This window comes from Microchirus variegatus (genome assembly GCF_963457635.1).
Source record: "Microchirus variegatus genome assembly, chromosome: 22".
Lineage (NCBI taxonomy): Eukaryota > Metazoa > Chordata > Actinopteri > Pleuronectiformes > Soleidae > Microchirus > Microchirus variegatus.
In genome coordinates, this window is record NC_139823.1 from 17,819,741 (window position 1) to 17,840,901 (window position 21,161).

General features: G+C 40.9%; 2 protein-coding genes across 2 annotated transcripts in view; both read right to left on the reverse strand.

Annotated features, from left to right (window-relative positions):
* Positions 1-79: 79 nt before the first annotated feature.
* LOC310943418 (uncharacterized protein) lies at positions 80-3,329 on the reverse strand. The gene is made up of 2 exons (XM_083908980.1): positions 2,592-3,329; positions 80-1,678 (listed from the first exon to the last, which is right to left on the reverse strand). Exons 1-2 carry the CDS (start codon positions 3,324-3,326, stop codon positions 1,643-1,645), a joined length of 771 nt encoding a protein of 256 aa, XP_083765106.1. The 5' UTR covers positions 3,327-3,329; the 3' UTR covers positions 80-1,642.
* Positions 3,330-8,058: 4,729 nt separating this feature from the next.
* Positions 8,059-21,161, reverse strand: part of LOC310943198 (von Willebrand factor D and EGF domain-containing protein) — a gene marked incomplete at its 5' end in the record, with an annotated part of 34,939 nt that continues 21,836 nt past the window's right edge. Inside the window, 14 exons of the mRNA XM_083908724.1 lie at positions 8,059-8,333; positions 8,755-8,852; positions 10,498-10,593; positions 11,989-12,084; positions 12,181-12,276; positions 12,363-12,458; positions 13,473-13,568; positions 13,751-13,846; positions 13,924-14,019; positions 14,104-14,199; positions 14,894-15,368; positions 16,181-16,593; positions 17,360-17,530; positions 17,684-18,145. Coding sequence (XP_083764850.1) covers positions 8,313-8,333; positions 8,755-8,852; positions 10,498-10,593; positions 11,989-12,084; positions 12,181-12,276; positions 12,363-12,458; positions 13,473-13,568; positions 13,751-13,846; positions 13,924-14,019; positions 14,104-14,199; positions 14,894-15,368; positions 16,181-16,593; positions 17,360-17,530; positions 17,684-18,145 — 2,408 coding nt within the window. The 3' untranslated portion in view covers positions 8,059-8,312. The remainder of the gene's footprint in view (positions 8,334-8,754; positions 8,853-10,497; positions 10,594-11,988; positions 12,085-12,180; positions 12,277-12,362; positions 12,459-13,472; positions 13,569-13,750; positions 13,847-13,923; positions 14,020-14,103; positions 14,200-14,893; positions 15,369-16,180; positions 16,594-17,359; positions 17,531-17,683; positions 18,146-21,161) is intronic.

Consider the following 21,161-nt stretch of genomic DNA (forward strand, 5'->3'; position numbering starts at 1 on the left):
GAGAGCAGTGAAATTTAATGGTCTGAAGAGAACATTATTTACACCGTAAAACAAAGAGCAGAGTTAATTTTCATTTTTATTGTACAAAAATACAATTTGTTTTTCAAGCAGCTTCTCAGTATTTGTGATGTGCAAAGTACAATCGTCAGGTATTCAAGTACATTTTACACAGTCGTCGTCGTGTGTGTGTGTGTGTGTGTGTTTATATATACGTGTTACACATTGGATTTAGAGGTAGGCCTTCGTATCTGTGGTAGCTTTGAGGTAGCGTGCAACATTTTTCTCAGCCGTATTTGCCGTGTCATTCGTGTCCCGGGATCCAGTGACTCTTAAAATGATTTGTATTTCTTTCAATTTTGCAAGTGCAAGTACAGGAGGACGACTTTACTGCACTCAGGACTTGGCGACGTTCAAGTTCACTTTGTGTCTCAAAAGTCAAACGGAGATTGTGCAACAATGCAAACGTAAACATTTCACCACACGGCAAAAAAAAAATGATAATATACCTATAGAATATATCTTTTTTTTGGAGTATGCCATTTTCTCAGCAGCCGCTTTGACGGGTCACAGAAGGAAAGTCGCATGTAAGTAATTCAATTCATGATGTTATTTGATGTTCTGACGGAGCCATTGTTACTGTGATCACTAAACAACACCTGTGCTTTTCCTGCTTAGATGAGGCAGAAGGAGGCTGGAAATAAGAACAAATAATTTCTGGTGACCGTTTTCAGGCAAGTATATTATTAAAATCCCGGAGTCTGAAGTTTGCAAAGGTGGATAAAATGGCTTTGACCCCTAATTTGTTAATTTAAGTCATAATAAATGTAAAACGGGGACATGAAGCTATTGTTTTCATGCGCTGCCGTGTTCCCTGTTGAAAGGTCTGTGACTCTTTCTCCTTATATTTGCCATATATTAATTAATTTCCACAGCTTTTTCCTCCCCCACATGAGGAGAAACCATTATCCAAAGCGGTGACCTTCTTGCTGTGAGGCACCAATGCTGGCCAGTGGATACGATACGTATGTGATCGCTCGTATAATTTGTACTTGAATGTAAAAAAATGGGGTTCAAACTGATCCCTGAGATGCTCTGTTATATAAAACATGAAGAGGTGACGCGAAAACCAAGTGTGTCCTCTCTCACACACACACGGATCAATCGCTATATGCCTCCTTTTTTTTTAAACTGATGCAATATTTCAGAGAGCACTCGAAGGCAACGTTGACTAAACTGACAGCGACCGCTGCAGGGGCCGCTCCTCAGTTTCCTTCATGTGACCGAATGCGACACAGCTTTTTGGGTGGGTGGGTGTTGGTGGGTGTTGGTGTTGGTGGTGGCGTTGGGGGGGGGGTTTGTACTATCTGTAGGACCAAAATATCCCCCCCATGTCAGGTGCAGCTTTACACACCGGCTCAGGTTACAGCTCAACCAAAACACAAGAGTGAACAGAAAGTGCGTTTCAGTGTTAGTTCTATATCTGGTTTTGTAGTCTAATCCAAAAAATAAATATATTTATTTATATATATATATATATATAATATGTACAGATTCCTACAGTTTTTTTTTAGGTTTTTTTTACATCACATGTTTACATGTAAACAACGTGGAGGTGGCCTCCTCTTCTGTCCTGTTGTTTGCTTCACACAGCAGCCGAGTGCTTCCCTCCATCTCTGAGCTGTGGAGGCAAAGAGACGCTGTTTTAACACCGTGAACCTGCACAATAATATGGAACATTAACTCTCATTTAACTCCGGCTACACACCTAGTTACCCCCTATTTAAGCAAAAGAATGCACCTTTTAATCGTAGACAAATTAAGAAAATTACAGATTATCAAAGAAACATGTAAAAATATACCTTTTTCATTATCTCAATCGGTTTCTGAATTCATAAACTAGAATATAAAATAGATTCTATTTTTACTGCAGCGTCCTGCCCAGCAGGACATACTGTAAATACTTCCAACCCCACTGCTTGTGTATATAGGATTAATATTAAGCTTTTTCAACAGTTGCCAGTGTTGTATATTATTAGTATTTACACTAGTAAATAGTGGGTCGATTGTTACTTTCATACAGCAAACATATCCCTTTTATAATGGTGTATTTGTTTCGTAACATTTTTATTGTATTGTATTGAATCCTTAACGTCAGGAAACCAGAAACCGTCTCTGCATTTAAAACAATATATATTTAAATGACTCAAACTTTATCAAAACACCTTTTTTAAACCAAACAACTGAGTTTAAATGTATTATATTATGACCCATGTCTCCAACTGCGTTCAAAGCACGTCCCTCTCTCACTTGAAGGCGCCACAGCGTGTTGTCATTGTGTGTTGTCAATCACTGGAGGAACAGGTGCCGCTCCGTGAATCCAAATCATCCGAGGATATAACATCGACGCCTCTGCTTATATTAGTGCCAGCAGAATAGATGGAGTGACTTTGGAACCGATATAAATACCTTTATGGCCGTGCGTAAAAGTGCGTAATGGTGCGTAAAAGTCAAACACACGGGCCTGTGTGGTGCAGGACCGTCTCCTGCATTACTGGGCCTTTGTTTTCCAACAGTTGCAAACATCTACTCACCACTTTCCTCTGGTTGCTGAGGCAGAAAGTGCAGATAGGCCGCAGGGAGGGCGCGCTGAGTGCGGCGGCGCCGTGGAGGATGCTCTCGTAGCGGAGGCACGGCTGTCCGTCACGGCAGTCGTCGCCCAGCAGCAGCACGTTAGCCAGGTGGGAGATGTAGCTGGAGGCCAGGCGCAGCGTCTCTATCTTGGAGAGCTTCCTGTCCGCGGGCTCTGTGGGAATGAGCGTGCGCAGCGCAGTGAAGGCCGTGTTCACGCTGTGCGTCCTGTCCCGCTCCCGCGCGTTCGCCGCCTGCCTCTGCTTGTTCGCCCCGGACAGACGCGCGTCTCCGCCGCCGCCTCTCCCCCCTCCACCGCTGCTACGTCTCCGCCTTCTCCTCCGTCTCCCGGCGCCGGCACAAGAACAACCGCCCCCCGCGTCCTCATTCCCCGCAGCCTCCCCCGGCTCCCTGCGCGGGCTGTAGCCACCGGTGGAGCTGTCGGTGCTGCTGTCGTCCAAGTCGTCCAGGTCGGACGTGAAGCTGTCTTGGTTGCGCTCGCTGCCTGTGGACTTCATCCTGGCTCTGCTGTGGTCAGTCTGGAGCTGCTGGGTCCGTGCGCACTGGCGGCGGCTGCCCATCACTTTATCCTGAGGGTGAAAATAGCACCCGGGGCCGAGCAGGTGCCGCCGATCCGGTGACCGAGGGGGTTTGGGCCGCCCGGCCCCCGGTGGATCGGCATACCACTTGTAATGCATGACGGCTGCTTTCTAGGTCGCCAGAGCGCCGCAGAAGAGCGCAGACAGGTGGAGCCTAAGAGCGCACCTGTTGTGGACACATAATTAGTCTCGACCGATATGGTGCTTTCCTCTGGGCCGATAACTCTGAAGAATAGAATGATGTTGACATGGAACCATAACTTTACCAGAGCAGGCTTATGCAAATACAGTATTTAAATACGTAGAATTATTATTCAACTATCCTTTACTCGATGATAATAGTCTTTGTATATTAACTGTGCAGTAATGAGAGTTTCATCCATGTCACCGCGGTTGATTCTCCCTCTTTTATATCATGTAAAGTTCAAATTATAGTCTTTTATAGTCTTAAAGTCATCATTCCTTGATGTGTGTTTACATCTACGTAAGTATTCATCCTTATTGAGTATGTTAGAAGTAGAAAGTACAGATTTTTGTGTAATGGGGACGTAAATACTTTGAGTACAGATACCTTGAGACGCTTAAGTATCTGAACATCATATTTATTCTTATTTCCCACCTCAGTAAATAAAAAGATAAATCTTAAATTCAAGTATAGGCTCCAGCCTAAAAGGAGCACTTACCGTAATACAGCACTATAATAATGTAACCTTTCTTGAAAGAAGTATGTAGTTTAACTAAACTTGACTAATAATGCAGTTAAAAACACTTTAACCGCCGTGTTTCTTAAATAAATAAGTACTTATAAGTACTACACTGACTAATGAAATATTGTCTTCTTCTATTTTCCCCTCAAGAACTTCACTGAAAATCCAGAGGGATGAATCTAGGAAGGACAACACTGAATTCTACATTCACTGTAAGACAATAAAAAACAGGTATATAACACATATACATTAAAATAAAACTCTTTGATTATGTATCAGGAAACTCTACATTTCTGCCACTTTGATGATGAGAACGTGACACAGGAGGAACTCAGCTCTGAGCTCGTATTGACAGAACATTCCAGGTGTGTCCAATCTGTCCTGTCCCGTCCTATTCTGTCTGAGACCACCGTGACACACACACACACACACACACACACACATTCTTGTACTTGCTGCATACTGAGGACCAGCATTTCCACTTTATAAATCAACACAATTACAAATATCTACTTCATGAATGACATCTACAAAGAATAACTGGTTGCAGTACCATAAAATGTCTGCAGGTGGAGCCCCAGAGCAGAAAGGGCTGGAACATTTTTTGTTTTTTTGTTTTTTGTAGACCAACATTTTTTTCTTAAATTTGACCCAAAATTTTTGGTCCAAAATTTGACAAAAACGTCATACTATACTATGTCGACCAAAATGTTTTTTAAAAATTTGACCAAAAATTTTTGGTCCAAAATTTGACAAAAACGTCATTCTATACTATGTCGACCAATTTTTTTTTAAAAAATTTGACCAAAAATTTTTGGTCCACAATTTGACAAAACCATCATACTATACTATGTCGACCAAAAATTCAAAAAAAATGTGACCCAAAATTTTTGGTCCAAAATTTGACAAAAACGTCATACTATACTATGTCGACCAAAATTAAACAAAAAAATTTGACCCAAAATTTTTGGTCCAAAATTTGACAAAAATTTCATAATGTCGTCCAAAATTAGAATTTTTTTTTTTTTTTTTTTTAACAAATTGAGTATAGCATGTTATAGCAACCTATGGAAGTGATTTCAATGAAAACAAAGTGAGGACCGGCCAAAATGTCCTCACTTCGTAAAAATGACCTCACTTTGTTGGTTAAAAACCCTCACTGGTCCTCAGTATGCCGCAAGTACAAGAACACACGTGCACACACACACACACCACCTCCCCTGCCCAGTGCCATCTTTGGGAGTGGATATAAATATCTAAAGGGACGATGCCTTCCTTGTGACTGCTGCTGTAAAAACCTTCCAGACGACTCGTCCGCTTCATTTCAGGTCTGCTTTTATTTGAAATTTTCATTTTTAATTTTCTTTTAAACACCAATCCAATTTTTTTTTTTTTAAATACAGTTGACATGACATTTACTATCCATATTTTGTTGGAGTATTTCGTTATGCCTGTGATGTTTCTTTCTAGCGCCAGCAGAGGGCAGTACATCCATTTGTCTTCTCCCACAACACAAAACAGAAGATTATGCTGTGATTATTGAGGTTTTAGGTCGGCCTAACAGAGTGTGGAGACACATCTTACAGCAGACAAACGTGCTAAACAATCACACAGGAGGACAGACCTGTCGCTCCCGCTGTGCTCTGACTTCTATCCAAAGGTGTAGTTTGTTAAACGGCTCTTTTGTTTTGGGTCTGCTTGATGCAGGAGTCAGAGACGGAGGAGGAGGAGGAGGAGGAGGAAGAGGCAGAGTGGGATCCTAATTGGTGCGGAGCTAATGTGGCCCTCGTTAATCCTTTAATCCTCATTTCCTCCTGTTGTCCCGACTCACTGGCTGTGAACTTGTCCGTCCCTTGCACTGGAAAATCTTTCCAACTACATTTTTTCTAATTTCTAGTCAAAATATCTCGCCTAACCCTAACCCTGCTCTGGAACGCAGCATCATTTCAAGATCACTCTTATCTTGTAAGGCTTGAGTATAATGTCTTATTTCAAGAAATCTTATACCAAGATCATTTTTACTTGTTCCTTTGGCAGATTTTTTTTTTGCTTATTACAAGCAAACACGTATCTCTGGAGTGACCTTTTTCCAGCGTGTAGCTGTCGGTCAAATTTAAAAAAACAGTACAAATGGCTTCATAAATGATTCAAATGTGTGTGAATTACAGTTGATAGTTTTAATCCAGGAGCTACTAAGCTTGTTAAATGTTTATTGGACATTACTGGATACAGACCAATAAGTGTAAACAAAAATACTGAGTATTTACCTGGTTTCTATATGGTGAATTTTAGTGTATTATTGTGTTATAAGCTGGTAATAAGCAGGTAGCTACAGCCCCCAATTACTAGCCATTTACCCAGTAAATATATGGTAACAGAAATGTGTTACTTGGTATTAACCTGTAATTAGAAGGTAAGAACAATGGCCAAAATACTGGGTAATTACCCAGTTATTATAAAGCGTTATTATATTAATGCTTAAATGACATTATATTAACGCTTATATTACTTAACGTTAAACTGTAGAACTGCAATCTGGTCATTAAAATGACCGTTTTTTTTTCCTTTTTTTCTTTTCTTGAGCGGCCCTCAGTCCAATGTTGGGTTCCTAAATTGGCCCTCGGGTATCAACACTTTGAGAACCCCTGATCTAAAGCTTCCCACGTTGGACGTCCTCAGTCCTGCGAACGGAAGGAATCGTGGGTACGAGGAGACAGACGCGACGCATCAAACCGTGCAAAAAAAAAGAAAAAAGAAAAGGGTAATATGGAAACACGCGCTCGCGTCGTGTGTTTCCAGTTAAAGTGATTCATTCTCGGGTTTGAATCTTCCAACCGGGTTAGACAGATTTTAAAGGACGATGAAAGGCCACCTGAGCTGCTTTTCCCCTCTCACAGCCACTAAATCACAACATCACTTCTTCTTCTTCTTCTTCCTCCTCTTGCATCGTGATTGATGGCAGCACGTGTGTCCCATCGCTTACTGTAGCACTGTGGATCTGGGGTCACGTATAAAACCTACATTTTATATGTATAGCACTTTGCAAATGTGAAATATAACAAAGTGCTTCATATAAAATTGTAGAAATTATATATATATACGATCAGGGATCAGGTTTGGGCTCATGTTAGGAAACAAACTTGTTGAAATCTTCATCTTTGACAAGTTTTATAATCTATTAGTCAACATAAGTTTACCTCACTTAGAAATGTCCTCATTTTTTAAGGAAAAGCACTTTTTTTCCCCAATGAATATAACATTACCAAACTTTGAGAAAGAAATTAAAATTTTGAGAAAAATAATAAAAAATTGGAGAAAAAAAATTAAAATTTTGAGAAAAAAAATTAAAATTTTAAGAAAAAAAAATAAAATTTTGAGGAAAAAAAATAAAAGTTTTGAGGAAAAAAAATTTAAATTTTGAGGAAAAAAATAACATTTTGAGAAAATTAAAAAAAAAATAAATTATAGAATTTTTTTTTTTTAAACTCTCCTTATTTTTGAAGGAAAGGTACTTTTTTCAATGAATATAAGATTGAATGAATCAGAAATACACTCTAATCATTGTCAATCTTGTAAACGACTATTTTAGCCTCAAACATCTGGTTTTTAATGGAATATGTACATAGGTGTATAGAGGCACATTTCCAGTGTTCTAATGGTACATTGTGTTTGCTAACGGCGTCAGAAGACTATTGGATGATTAGAAAACCCTTGCGCGATGATGTTAGCACAGCTGAAAACAGTTTTGCTGCTTCGTCAATGTCTTGACTATATTTTCTATTCATTTTGCTGCTCTTTTGATGAAAAAAAGAGTGACTTTTAATGGAAAACACACAAAAAAAACGTGTGGATTTTGTGTGTTTCCTCCAGGACTCGACCAAAGATGTAAAGATTCAACTCCAACTTCCACCATGACAGGATTCTTTATTTGTTTTCTTACAAAACAACCAGTAAACAATGCTTTTTTTAATAAGAAATAACAGATTATACAGTGATTAAAAGATATATATATATATATACAGCAGGAAATATCAAACATACAACCAAATAAATAAATACTCGTACAGAGGTTTGGACAGTAAAAGTCTAAAAAGAGCTCATAGTAAAGGTAAAAAAAAACTTTTACTTGATTTTTACCTGGAACAATCCTGGAGATGCAGAACAAACACACGTTTAAAGTTCTGCTTTTATTTTTATAGTGTTTTTTTGGTTGGTATCACTTTGTAAGAAAACCCCAGATTTAGACCCCTCATGCAGTGACGCTATATTCTGCTTTAGGCTGTTTTTCCCCTGGAGAATCCAGACGCTCTGCGCTGACGACTTCAGATCACCTGAAGGATTTATAGACGACGATCGGACTCCAGACGGACGGTGGATCTCAACCGTGGGCTATGGGAAGCTGAAAGAGAAGAGAAATGATGATCCTGATAGAAGAAGACAACAATCCTGCAGGGAAAGGGTAAGTTTAGAAAACCTTACGCAAAACCCACTGTCATAAATACCCACTTTTTATTTAATTTTATTGTATATGAACGCACAGGGCAGAGGAATGTTTGCACAGACCAAAAACAAAAAAAAAGAAAAGTATACGTTGAATTCTTCTCGCGCAGCTTTCATCGCCGGCCATCGTCGTCATCTGCAACCGCTCAGTTTCTCGGGAACTGGACGCATTTTCACATGTTTCCAGTTTTCCGAGCGTCTGACTTACACGTGTGATTCTCAGATGTCGGTCCGAGGCGGGAAAAAAATGTTGCACTGAATACACAGATCCCTTTTACTTATATTCTGACGTTAGAAAACCACCGCGATGGAGCTCTTACCCTCCTGGAGCAGAGAGAACCCGAGTATCCGCTTCGGCAGGCGCAGACGTTTGGTCGGACGCAGCGGCTGCCGTACAGACACGTCTGTTCACAGTGAGCTGAGGAATCGCAGGGAAATCAGAAATGTTAATGCAGCGAGGAAGAGATAGATTTATGCTGTGAATCACCAGGATGTTGCTTCATAATAGAAGCATTAAATCGACTTTCAGAGCAAACAAGACCCAGGTCAAACTTATTTAAAGGTGCATTATGTAATAAATCTAAAGCAACTGGCCATAAAATCCTCCTAATATGTCACAGAGACTCAGGAATAATGTTCATATAACAAACTGAACTCACCAACAACAACAGTACAGACAACATATTTGCATTAAAAAAAAATGTTTTGCAGACTGCAAATCATGTTTATGTTTCGAAATCATGTTTTGGCGTCATGTGGCGCCACCTACCGCCGTCTACCAATCATTGCAGTCAGTAGAGTCTCAGCTGCCGAGCAACCACGGGTTGCCAGTTACGTTCGGAAAACTAAACCTAAAAGACCTTAAAGTGATAGTTCTGAATTTTGGACATAAGACCAATTTTCCAACTCTGGAGACGTTTTCAAGAAATTTCATTCAGTTCTTCTAGTTGCCGAGTTCGCTGATGCTATGGCTAGCATAGCGCAAGTCAATGATACAAGTTAGCATGGCATTAAAAACACTCCATACCGACTCCACAGTGCACCAGAGGCAAATCGATTGTAACGGCAGACTATCGATGTACATATCTGTGTTGATAGAATGTTTGAAATAAAACCAAACTTGCAATTTGAAGGATTTATGTCTCAGCAGCAGCAGCGCGTCATACTGATTCCGCTGCCGGAATTATAGTGCTGAGAAAGTAGTCCCTCAAAATTCATGCGATGCGACGTTAGTTTTGTTTCAAATATTATTCTATCAACACAGATATGTACATCGATAGTCTGCCGTATGAGGTATGAGTGTTTTTAATGCCATGCTAACATGTATCATTGACTTGCGCTAGCCATAGCATCAGCGAACTCGGCAACTAGAAGAAGTGAATGAAATTTCTTGAAAACGTCTCCAGACGTCTCCATCACACCGGCTGAGTTGGAAAATAGGTCTTATGTCCAAAATTCCGAACTATGACTTTAAGGTCTCTTGAATTTGAATGTAGTAACCGTTTTTGGCCACATTCTTACATATGGCGCCTTTAAATTCTCCATCTAATGAGCAAATCCTTGCGCAAATTACAATCGTTTTTAAACAGTTTTTTTTTTACCCCAAATTCGCACACTTTTCATACTTAAAAAACTAAATTCTCAGCTCCCACATAAACCCTGCAATTTGCACCTAAAACCTGATGTAAATCTGTGATATTCCATGGTCGAAACACAACTGTTTTGATCATCGATTCATCGGTTTGAAGCTTTTCTTCACGATTAAAACAAGATTTCTGATCGTTTCAGCTTCTTAAATGTGAATATTTTCTTGGTTTCTTTTCTCCACGTAAACAAAGAAATCACTAAAACTTTAATCATTTTGGTTTGTGGACAAAACAAAGACTTTCGAGAACAATCGTCATTTCCAGGTTTGACAAACGCTGATCGACATTTTTTTTTTTTTTTTTGCATTTTCTGACATTTTATGGACCAAACCATTCATGGCATCATTCACACTAATGACTACGGTTGCTTTTCTTTGCGTGCAGATGTGTCCACATGTTGTGTGTTGTAATACTCACGGATCTGGCACAGCATGCCTTGCCACCCCGGGGTGCAGTGGCAGGTGTTGGGGCCCACGCACTCCCCTCCGTTCAAGCACTTCTGCAGACAGCTGGCTGCAGGGGAAAGGAAAACGCCAGCTTAAGCTTTAAAACGTCAGAACGGCGCCTCGACGTCAGACTCGCTAAAAGACGATCTCTGTGTGTGTGTGTGTGTGTGTGTGTGTATGTGCGGCCTGTGGCTGTGGGCGTGGCCATGTCAAAAACAACACAAATGACAACAACAGATGATTGAGAGGGGATGAAATTTAAGACACTCTTCAGATCATGGTTATCTGTGGTCGACTCGCTTTACCTAAACCCACCCCTGACGTTTGGATGTTTATGTTTTCAGGAGGTTGTAACCTCGGTGGACTATCGCCAACAAGTCTGAAGGTCAGTCCCATAAAACGCACGACGCAGACGTTCGGACTCATGGTTCCCATATGTGAAGCACCTTTGTGCTCGCAAACCCTTGTGCGGTGTTTTTCATAGCAGCAAATCAGTGCTGAAACAATACATTATATTATTTTAGACGTTTTTTAAAGAAGGATTTCCTGCTCGTCTCTGTCTTTTATGTCACTTTTTGGTTTTGCGATGGACATAGAAACGTACAACACTGAATGTTATCGCAAGAATTGCAATTTACGGTCATAATTATGACGTAATAGCTGGGTTTTTTTTGACTGGAAGACATTTATCCTCACAGAAAACACGAGAGGTTCCTTTGTCACAGACGATGAGTTCAGAAAACATGTTTGTATTTGTACAAAATGTCTGTTTATAACAGAGAACATTGAGTAGAGTGTGTGTGTTCATATGCTTTGTCAAAATGACCGATGTGGCCGATAAAAGCTAAATTAAAATGGTTATAAATGTCCCAAAAAAGCCATTAGACTCTCACGTATTAATGAGAGATTATTTATTCAATCCCAGACACCGTCGGCTTCCTAATCTGTTATTTCGTTAAAGGTGAAGTAAGTAGTTTATAGTGCCATCTAGAGGAGAGGCTGAAATTCACAACAAAGAACTGCTCCTCTGCTCACCCCCCTCCCTTCCCTGAGCGCTACGGTGTCCTCAGCCGGTCAAAGGTTTGCGAGGCGAGGGAGAGGGCGGAGCTACCGCGGCCGTAGCAGACGAAGCGGAGAGAGAGGAGGCGGGACTTCCGCTACAAGTAAAGAGACGCTTGATTTGTTCTCTCGCGTTTGTCCTTACAGGCTCCGGTAGAAACATGGCGTCGTGGCAATGCAGTAGCGGTCCGCGACCATGTTATTTTACATGACTTTTTGAAACACTACGAAAATGAAACAAAAACTATTATACAGCGACTAGACAATGCAGGAGCACATAATATGTATAAAAGAGTGGATTTTGGGTTATATAAACCCATAAATACTACACAGTGTCCCTTTAACTGATAAATTAAAGTCTGAAGCACATGTATATGTTGTATTCTTGTGTCGCTGCACTCACGTTTATCGCACCTCTTCCCTCGCCAACCAGACGGACAGTCGCACACATCTGGACCGACACATCTGCCGCCGTTCATGCACATGGGCTCGCACACGCCTGCACAGGGAGAAAGTGCACGTCAGGAGGGAGTGAGGGATGAGAACTGAGAAAAGGAAGAAGTGACAGAGAAGGAAATAGTAGAGAAAAACCTACTTTTCTCACAGCGTCTCCCGGTGTAGCCCTGAGGACACGAGCAGACGCTGTTCCTCATGCAGACGCCGCCGTTTTTACACGGCGGACTGCAGACGGCTGGAGGGGAAAGAGGGAAAAACAAGATAATAATCATAATAATAATAATACATGAGAGTGACTGTTGTGTGACTTTGTGTCCTCACCGTTCTGACACTGTGCTCCGTAGAAACCATGAGGACACTCGCACGTGTCGGGCCGGACGCACACACCTCCGTTCAGACACACAGGAGAACACAGAGCTGGAGGCGAGAGAGAGAGGTGAGAGCATCGGTACGTACACTACTGCTCATCTATACAATTTCTGTTGTGTTTTCCATTAAAAGTCACACTTTTATTCGTCAAAAGAGTTGCAAAATGAATAGAAAATATAGTCAAGACATTGACAAGATTAGAAATAATGATTTTTATTCCAAATAAAACTGTTTTCAGCTGTGCTAACATCATCGCACAAGGGTTTTCTAATCATCCAATAGTCTTCTGACGCCATTAGCAAACACAATGTACCATTAGAACACTGTAAATGAGCCTCTATACACCTATGTACGTATTCCATTAAAAACCAGACGTTTGCAGCTAAAATAGTCGTTTACCACATTAACAATGTATAGAGTGTATTTATGATTCATTCAATCTTATATTCGTTGAAAAAAGTACCTTTCCTTCAAAAATAAGGACAGTTTAAAAAAAATTCTCACATTTTTTTTTTTTTCTTCACATTTTTTTTAAATTTTTTTCTCAAAATGTTATTTTTTTCTTCAAAATTTAAGTTTTTTTCTAAAAAATTTTTTTTTTCTCAAAATTAATCTTTTTTTTCTAAAAATTAATTTTTTTTTCTCAAAATTAATTTTTTTTCCCTCAAAATTATTTTTTTGTTTTCTCAAAATTAATTTTTTTTTTCTAAAAATTAAATTTTTTTTACTCAAAATTTTAGTTTTTTTTCTCAAAATTAAAATTGTTTTCCCTCAAAATTTTAGTTTTTTTTCCACAAAATTTAAATTTTTTTTCTCAAAATTTTAATTTTTTCTCTCAAAATTTTAATTTTTTTTCTCAAAATTTTAATTTTTTTTCTCAAAATTTTAATTAGCTCAGTGGTATAGTCCACAGACATCGGTGTGGTAGTCTGGGGGTTCAAATCCTGGTCACAGCCTTTAAAAATGTGTTATATTCATTGAATAAAAAGTGCTTTACCTTAAAAAATAAGGAACATTTTTAACACACACACACACACACACACACAGAGAATACACACTCACCACTTTCACAGGAGGGCCCGGTCCAGCCTGGCGGACACATGCACTCATCTGGAGACACACACTGGCCTCCGTTGTGACAGTGGCGGTTACAAACCACTACAACAAATAGGGAAAAACAGTATTTATGACATTAATTTACAGGAAACGATCCAAACATGAGGAATAAAGATAAAGAAATAATAAATAACTGCGACTACTGTAAGCAATCGTTGTTTAAAAACTGCCCAAATTGACCTCGTACACCGTGTTAGTCAAAATGACAGTGGCTGTAAACTCACTGGTTTCACACCGAGGTCCAACGAAGCCGTAAGGACATGAACAAGTCTGTAGTCCAACGCAGGCGCCTCCGTTTTCACACGGTGAGCTGCACAGAGCTGCAGAGACAGAGATACTACAGTTAGATACTAACTGGACTGAAGGGTTGAGTGTTTGTATTTAAAACGAGTCTCACCTTCCTGACACGTGTCTCCGTGAAAACCCGTCAGACACTGACAGACACCCGGAGCGACGCAGACACCGCCGTTCACACACTCCGGCTCACAGATGGCTAAGAAGGTAAAGCAAATTTAAATGTTTAAAATTTTTTAAAATGTGTAAAAAAAAAAAAAGCTATAATAACAGAGGTATTTACCCTTGAGGCAGTCGGATCCAGTGTAGCCGGGTTTGCATCGGCACGTGTTCGGAGCGGCACACGCCATGTTCCTGCCGCACACGTGCCTGCAAACAGCTGCAAACACACACCGGTTTTAATTGTACACGCTGTTAAAGGTCCAATATGTAAGAATCTGTGACGTCACCGACAACTATGGTGGCCTTCATATGCCAAAAAAGAATGTCGTTTTTCCTCGTTTTCATGCATGGACTCTTCTGTCTTACGATGCAAAACAAACACGTACGACACAATCTGGTGGCTTATACTGATCATATAAATTATTATTTTAACCCTTCTGTGACCATTTGGCACACGTACTTCTCATTTACCGTAACTCCTAGACCATTTGTGCACAAGTGCTGCAACTGTAATGGCAAATTCAATGTCTTTGTCTCAGAGCTAGAGCTGCAAATTATTCAAATTAGGATGTCTAGACTCAATATAGCATCTAAATACAACATCCTGCAGGATACCTATGTGGGGGTCGACCCCCGATACCTGCAATAGACCAAGGGGTGTGAAAGCACGGCCTGGAGGGGCAGACCCCTGCAACAGACAAAGGGATGTGAGAGAGAGGTATAAAAGTTTAGCTCTCACCATGCTCTGGGTCTTCACTCACCCATTTAACATTTTTTGACAATACTACAGCCATAAAATCAATACCAATCCAGAATAACAGGGTTAAAGTGATTTTTCCCTTTTTCAAAAAATGCCTGCCCCTTTAATAGAGCACTTACAAAAGGTAAAAAGAAAGATTTTCGCGACGTACCTCGACAAGCTACTCCATCGCCAGTGTATCCGACGGGACACCTCCCGCAGCTGAAGCCGCCGCCCGCCGCCGGTTCGCACTGGACGCCGGGAAAGCACGGCAGGTCAGCGCAGGTCGTCGCGCGCGTTCCGGTCGTCGCCGCAGCGGAGGTCGCGCTCTGTAGCGCCGATCTGTAGACGGCCCTGCCTCCCGGCGTCGTCAGGGGCAACGCCGGGATCGCCCGCGGCGTCTCCGGGCCTTCGGAGAAAGGCTCGGCCTCGTCTCCGTCGGCGGAGAACTCAAACTCGGACAGAGAGTAGGACAGAGCGGTGAGGGCCGCGGTGAGCGGGAGCACGGGGCGTGGACGAGTCCAGGGTCTGGCCTTGGTGGACGCCACGTGGTGGAGCTCATGCCTGGTTGTTTGTTTGGCCTGCGTCGTATGACGAGTGGGGAGGTGAGGAGCGGCAGGGGTCACCTTCACGGACGTGGTACTGATCTGCAAAAAGAGTATTCAGAGAAGAAAGTATGGTTATCGGGTGTATATCCTGTCTTCCAGTTTGCCATTACCCACTAGGGGGTGATTCCACTGGTTGTTTGAATGGAAGTCTATGGGAAAATTTGCCAACTTCTCACTTGATTTCTATCAGTAAACATTTCCATAATAACTGTATGATCTCAATCACTAACTTCAGGTTTTCTTCAATAGAACATGATGTAAATGTCTTAAATTATTCTCCCATAAATGCTCCCGAGTTACTGAACCACAATGACGTTCCATATCAAACCAAAAAAATGCCAAATAATTTAAAATAAACAATTAATTATCAAATGATTCGTCAAAGTTGATAATTATGAGAAACATCACGTAGTTCTGTTTAAGTAAAAGCTTTCAAAAAGTGGAATTTTAAAGTGAAATTTTAAGGTCAAGTTTGTCGGAACGCTGAGGCCACGCCTTTTGACGTAGAGAAAATCATTGAACAACTTTTAATCAATAACTTGTCTCGAACATGTGTACCAAGTTTGGCGGGGCTAGCTCAAACGTGCTAGGGCGAGTTCCTTCAAATGCTAGTTTGACTAGTCATTTTCGTTTTTTCCAAAATGGCCGACTTCTGGGTGGGCGGAGCTAATGGAAGTACATTAGAAATTTGTTTGGAATCATGAGAGCAAGAAGTGTACCAAGTCTGGTTGAAATTGGAACAACTATGTGCGACTATGGGCAATTTTTTACAGAACTCAAATATTTTATTCCCGTGTGGCCCTAATCCTCTTCCGTATAGTTCGTATACAAAGCAGAAAGGTTACGCTCACCTGGGAGACAGTCACGCGAGGGACGACCTCTCTGGAGGCAGCGATGTTCGTCGTCCTAGCCTCTGATCTCGGGCCGACGCTCTGCCGTGTGACGTGAGCGTTTGCGGTGCCGTATGCCAGGCTCCCCGACGTCCTCGTCGCGTCTCTGTACGCAGTGACTGCCTCTCTCCTGCCGGTGCCACCCCCCCGGCCTGAAGCAGGAGCCTGGTGCGGCGGTGCGTGATGATGATGATGATGATGATGATGTTGTTGTTGTTGGCTCGGTCTGGCGACCACCAGCGCGGACGGGTGTTTGATGCCGTGTCTGCTGCTGGGCAGGTCCGGAAGGTGGAGCTGGGAGACTTTGCTGCCGCTGCCGTGCGGGGATCGATTGATCGCGCCTGCCGTGTGCTGCTGAGGGAGGTGATTGGATGCTGAGGGGGAAAAAAATAGGTTTAAATCAATGCCTTTGACAAATGTGTGTTCTTTCCATGACGGGAAGTCATCTGTGCAAACACAGTGACTTTCCACGCTGGAGGGATTGGACTTTGGGGCTGTTCCTATTTTCCTTTGTGGTAACTTTCCTTAACCGGTAAGACTGGTTTATCTGTTTCTTTCTACCTATCAAGGACAATCCCAGATCTTTGCAGTGCAAAACCCACCAGTTATGTTTAAATAATAAAAATGAGGGCAGTGTGCATCTGTGAAAAAAGTACATTTAGAAGTGAGCTCAAACTTTACCGATTTAAAGGTGCATTATGTAATAAATCATAAAATCCTCCTAATATGTCACAGAGACTCAGGAATAATATTCATTCAAACTGAACTCACCAACAACAACAGTGCAGACAAAATATTTGCATTAAAACATATGTTTATGTTTTGAAATCACGTTTTGGCGTCATGTGGCGCCACCTACCGCCGTCTACCAATCATTGCAGTCTGTAGAGTCTCAGCTGCCGAGCAACCACGGGTTGCCAGTTACGTCAGAAAACCAAACCTAAAAGACCTCGGTGTTTTTTAATTTGAATGTAGTAACCGTTTTTGGCCACATTCTTACGTATGGCGCATTTAACAAAAATGTTAGTAGTGTTATTATGCACAAATTTGCACTTGTCAGTGGATTAACCAGCCATTCCATGTGTTACAGCTGCCGATCCTTTGGTCCCAAAAACCCGACAACACAAATCAATCCCATACCTGCCTTGGCGTTCTTCATACACACTCGCCCGTTGCCGTAGAGACCCGGCGGGCAGCGGCCGCAGACGTAGCCGACGTGCGGCGGCCTGCGGTTGATGCACTGAACCCCCGGGAAGCAGGGTCTGCTGGCACACGTGGCTGAAGCGTTGGCGGCCGAAGACCGAGCCGATCCTGAAAGGAAGAATCGTTGACAAATATTCACATAGTTGCAGATGAAATTCTATACTATACTATATATGTAGAATTTGTCTTCAGGCAATCATGAGTCAAACGTTGAATACACTTGTATGTCAACATAGAGCGTGAGGAGTTTGTTGGACTTACCTGAGGCCGATCTTCCGTTCCCTGGAGGCGGAGCGACAGTCGGTGTCTTGATTTCAGAGTTTTGTGGCTTGACTTGCCGTGATGTCATTCCTGGATCGTTTTTAACTGTGTTGTTCCCGGATGAATTTTCTTGGTTTGCTTTCGAAACATCTGTCTTTGCTCGAGAGTCACTCGACGCGATCGCTGCAGCGCTTTCGTTTGATTCCGCCCGACTGAGCGCTGGATTCGGGCGAGTTCCTGGAGTCTGTCTCCACGCTGTGGTCAGAGCTTGTGATCTTCCTGGGTCAGATCTCAGAGCGGTCTTCCCGACCTCAGGCCTCGTCTGCGTGGAGCTACCGCTCGAGGTCTTCCGGAAAGCGTCTGCCTTTATTTTGGGAGGTTGCTGCAGAACATGTGGTTGTGCCTTGTAGACGGTCGTACGAGGAGCAGATGTTAGAGCGATGGTGGCCTGTCTGACGACGGCTGTAGAGAGAGACAGACACGGGGTAAGGATTTGCCATGTAATGCCTTTATCAGATGCTTTTATTTTTTTTATATCTGGAAGTGGCTTCCAAGATCACACACGTCGCAGTGAACCAAAAGCAAGGAGAATGACTGGAGATGAGATTACAGTCTGTGTGATGTTCCACTAACGTAAAGGGGAGGAAAAAAGGCTCAAAATGTATCTATAAATTTATCTAAAATCTATTTATCTTGTGAGCTAGCAAAGTATCTATCTATCTATCTATCTATCTATCTATCTATCTATCTATCTATCTATCTATCTATCTATCTATCTATCTATCTATCTATCTATCTATCTATCTATCTATCTATCTATCTATCTATCTATCTATCTATCTATCTATCTATCTATCTATCTATCTAAGTAGCGAGCTAGCTGACTATCTATCTTGTGAGCTAGCAAAGTATCTATCTATCTATCTATCTATCTATCTATCTATCTATCTATCTATCTATCTATCTATCTATCTATCTATCTATCTATCTATCTATCTATCTATCTATCTATCTATCTATCTAAGTAGCGAGCTAGCTGACTATCTTGTTAGCTAGCAAAGTATCTATCTATCTATCTATCTATCTATCTATCTATCTATCTATCTATCTATCTATCTATCTATCTATCTATCTATCTATCTATCTATCTATCTATCTATCTATCTATCTATCTATCTAAGTAGCAAGCTAGCGGACTATCTATCTTGTGAGCTAGCAAAGTATCTATCTATCTATCTATCTATCTATCTATCTATCTATCTATCTATCTATCTATCTATCTATCTATCTATCTATCTATCTATCTATCTATCTATCTATCTATCTATCTATCTATCTAAGTAGCGAGCTAGCTGACTATCTATCTATCTATCTATCTATCTATCTATCTATCTATCTATCTATCTATCTATCTATCTATCTATCTATCTATCTATCTATCTATCTATCTATCTATCTATCTATCTTAAAGTTAACTAAAACAATTGCTATCCGTCTATCATAGTTAGCTTAGAATTAGCTAAAATAATTGCTATCTATCTATCTATCTTTTATTTTTTTGTATATCTGGAAGTGGCTTCCAAGATCACACACGTCGCAGTGAACCAAAAGCAAGGGGAAGGACTGGAGATGAGATTACAGTCTGTGTGATGTTCCGCTAACGTAAAAGTGAGGGAAAAAAGGCTCAAAATGTTGCTTTAATGAGACGGAGACTCTGGAATGAGCTCGTGTAAAGTTCTCAATGAGGCGTGATCACCATCCGTTGCCTGTAAACGCATTGTTTTTTTAAAGCCACAGGCCGAGCAGAAACACTTACGACAGTCCACAGACATGGCAGCAGGTCAAACCAACGTGGGAACATACGAAAACAAACACCACCATGAAACATGAGTTATTATAGCTACATACTGTACCTCCACCAAGGCAAAACAATCCCATATCTGTGACCCCCTTAGGGCTGAATAATGAACGTGGAGTTTGAAACAACGCAATTAGCAAATATCAAAGGCTGCCTTGTGTTCTATTTGTTCTATTTTCCGTTAAATAAATATTTAAATATTATAAATATTTAATATCTTTAAGTTCCCACTAGGGATGTGAATCTTTGGGTGGCTCACGATTCGATTCCGATTCTTAGGCTCACGATTCGATTCATACGATTCTCGATTCAAAAATATAAACAAGGCATAGTGTGTTAAGGCAAATTATGGCATCAAAACAACACAGTTTGTTAAAGATAATGTGATAATGTGATCACACAAAGGCAAACTTAAGACAAAAGTTAATGTTTGTTCATTCAAAACAAATAAAAACTTACTTACTGTACAAAAAAACCTATCTATCTTGTTAGCTAGCAAAGTATCTCTATCTATCTATCTATCTATCTATCTATCTATCTATCTATCTATCTATCTATCTATCTGTCTATCTGTCTATCTGTCTGTCTGTCTGTCTGTCTGTCTGTCTGTCTGTCTGTCTGTCTGTCTGTCTGTCTGTCTAAGTAGCGAGCTAGCTGACTATCTATCTTGTTAGCTAGCAAAGTATCTCTCTCTCTCTCTCACTCTCTCTCTATCTATCTATCTATCTATCTATCTAGCTATCTATCTATCTATGTAGCAAGTAGCTAAGTAGCGAGCTAGCTGACTATCTATTTATCTTGTGAGCTAGCAAAGTATCTATCTATCTATCTATCTATCTATCTATCTATCTATCTATCTATCTATCTATCTATCTATCTATCTATCTATCTATCTATCTATCTATCTATCCATAAAACCTAAATGCTAAAAAGTCAGCCCTCGTCATAGTCTTAGAATAGAAAAATGAAATGTTACAAAATCAGGGATTGTAAAGTATTTTAAATCAAAATGTTATGTTTTTAAGACACAAACACTAAGGAGAACATGTGGTTGTAAATCCCGCTGACAGACACAAACAAGTGAAAAGATAAGCTTCTTGCCGGTGGTAATAAATCAGGTCATCGTACTCCCTTTTTATGTCTGTGCTCGGATTTAAAATGATTAAAACTTCACTTGTGCAGTTTTGACGACAGCGTTGACTTAAACGGAGGCATTTTGAGATTCAAAGACTTCATAACGTGAGATGTACGTGAATAAGGAGGTGAACCGGGTTGAACCGCAGATCAGAGGTCTGAGGAGAAAGCAGTAAAACAAAGGAAATCCAAGGATGTGTCCTCCTTTTACTGAGCGCCATAAAAATAACAAACTAAATGTCAGTGACTGTGATTTATCTGCTGTCTGTTCTGCTGCGCTGCCAATCGTTCCATTAAGGACAATAATGTCGAGTGATGCTCTCTCTGCGGTTTGGTTTGGTTTGTTCCTCCTCCTCGCTCATGTGTATCAATGCCAGATTTTGTGGTGCTTTGATTTCCTCGAAGGACATCACAAGAAAGCCACAAAAACAACTGACATCTGGCGTGAAAATCATAACACTGAAGACGAAATCACCAACGGCTGGA

What these genes read in the sequence shown, in the direction of transcription:
- LOC310943418 (XM_083908980.1), bottom strand. Translation starts at nt 3,326, where the DNA reads ATGCATTACAAGTGGTATGCCGATCCACCGGGGGCCGGGCGGCCCAAA. An exon ending in TCAGCAACCAGAGGAAAGTG is followed by an intron (nt 1,679 to 2,591) that starts GTGAGTAGATGT and finishes TTGCCTCCACAG; the next exon opens with CTCAGAGATGGAGGGAAGCA.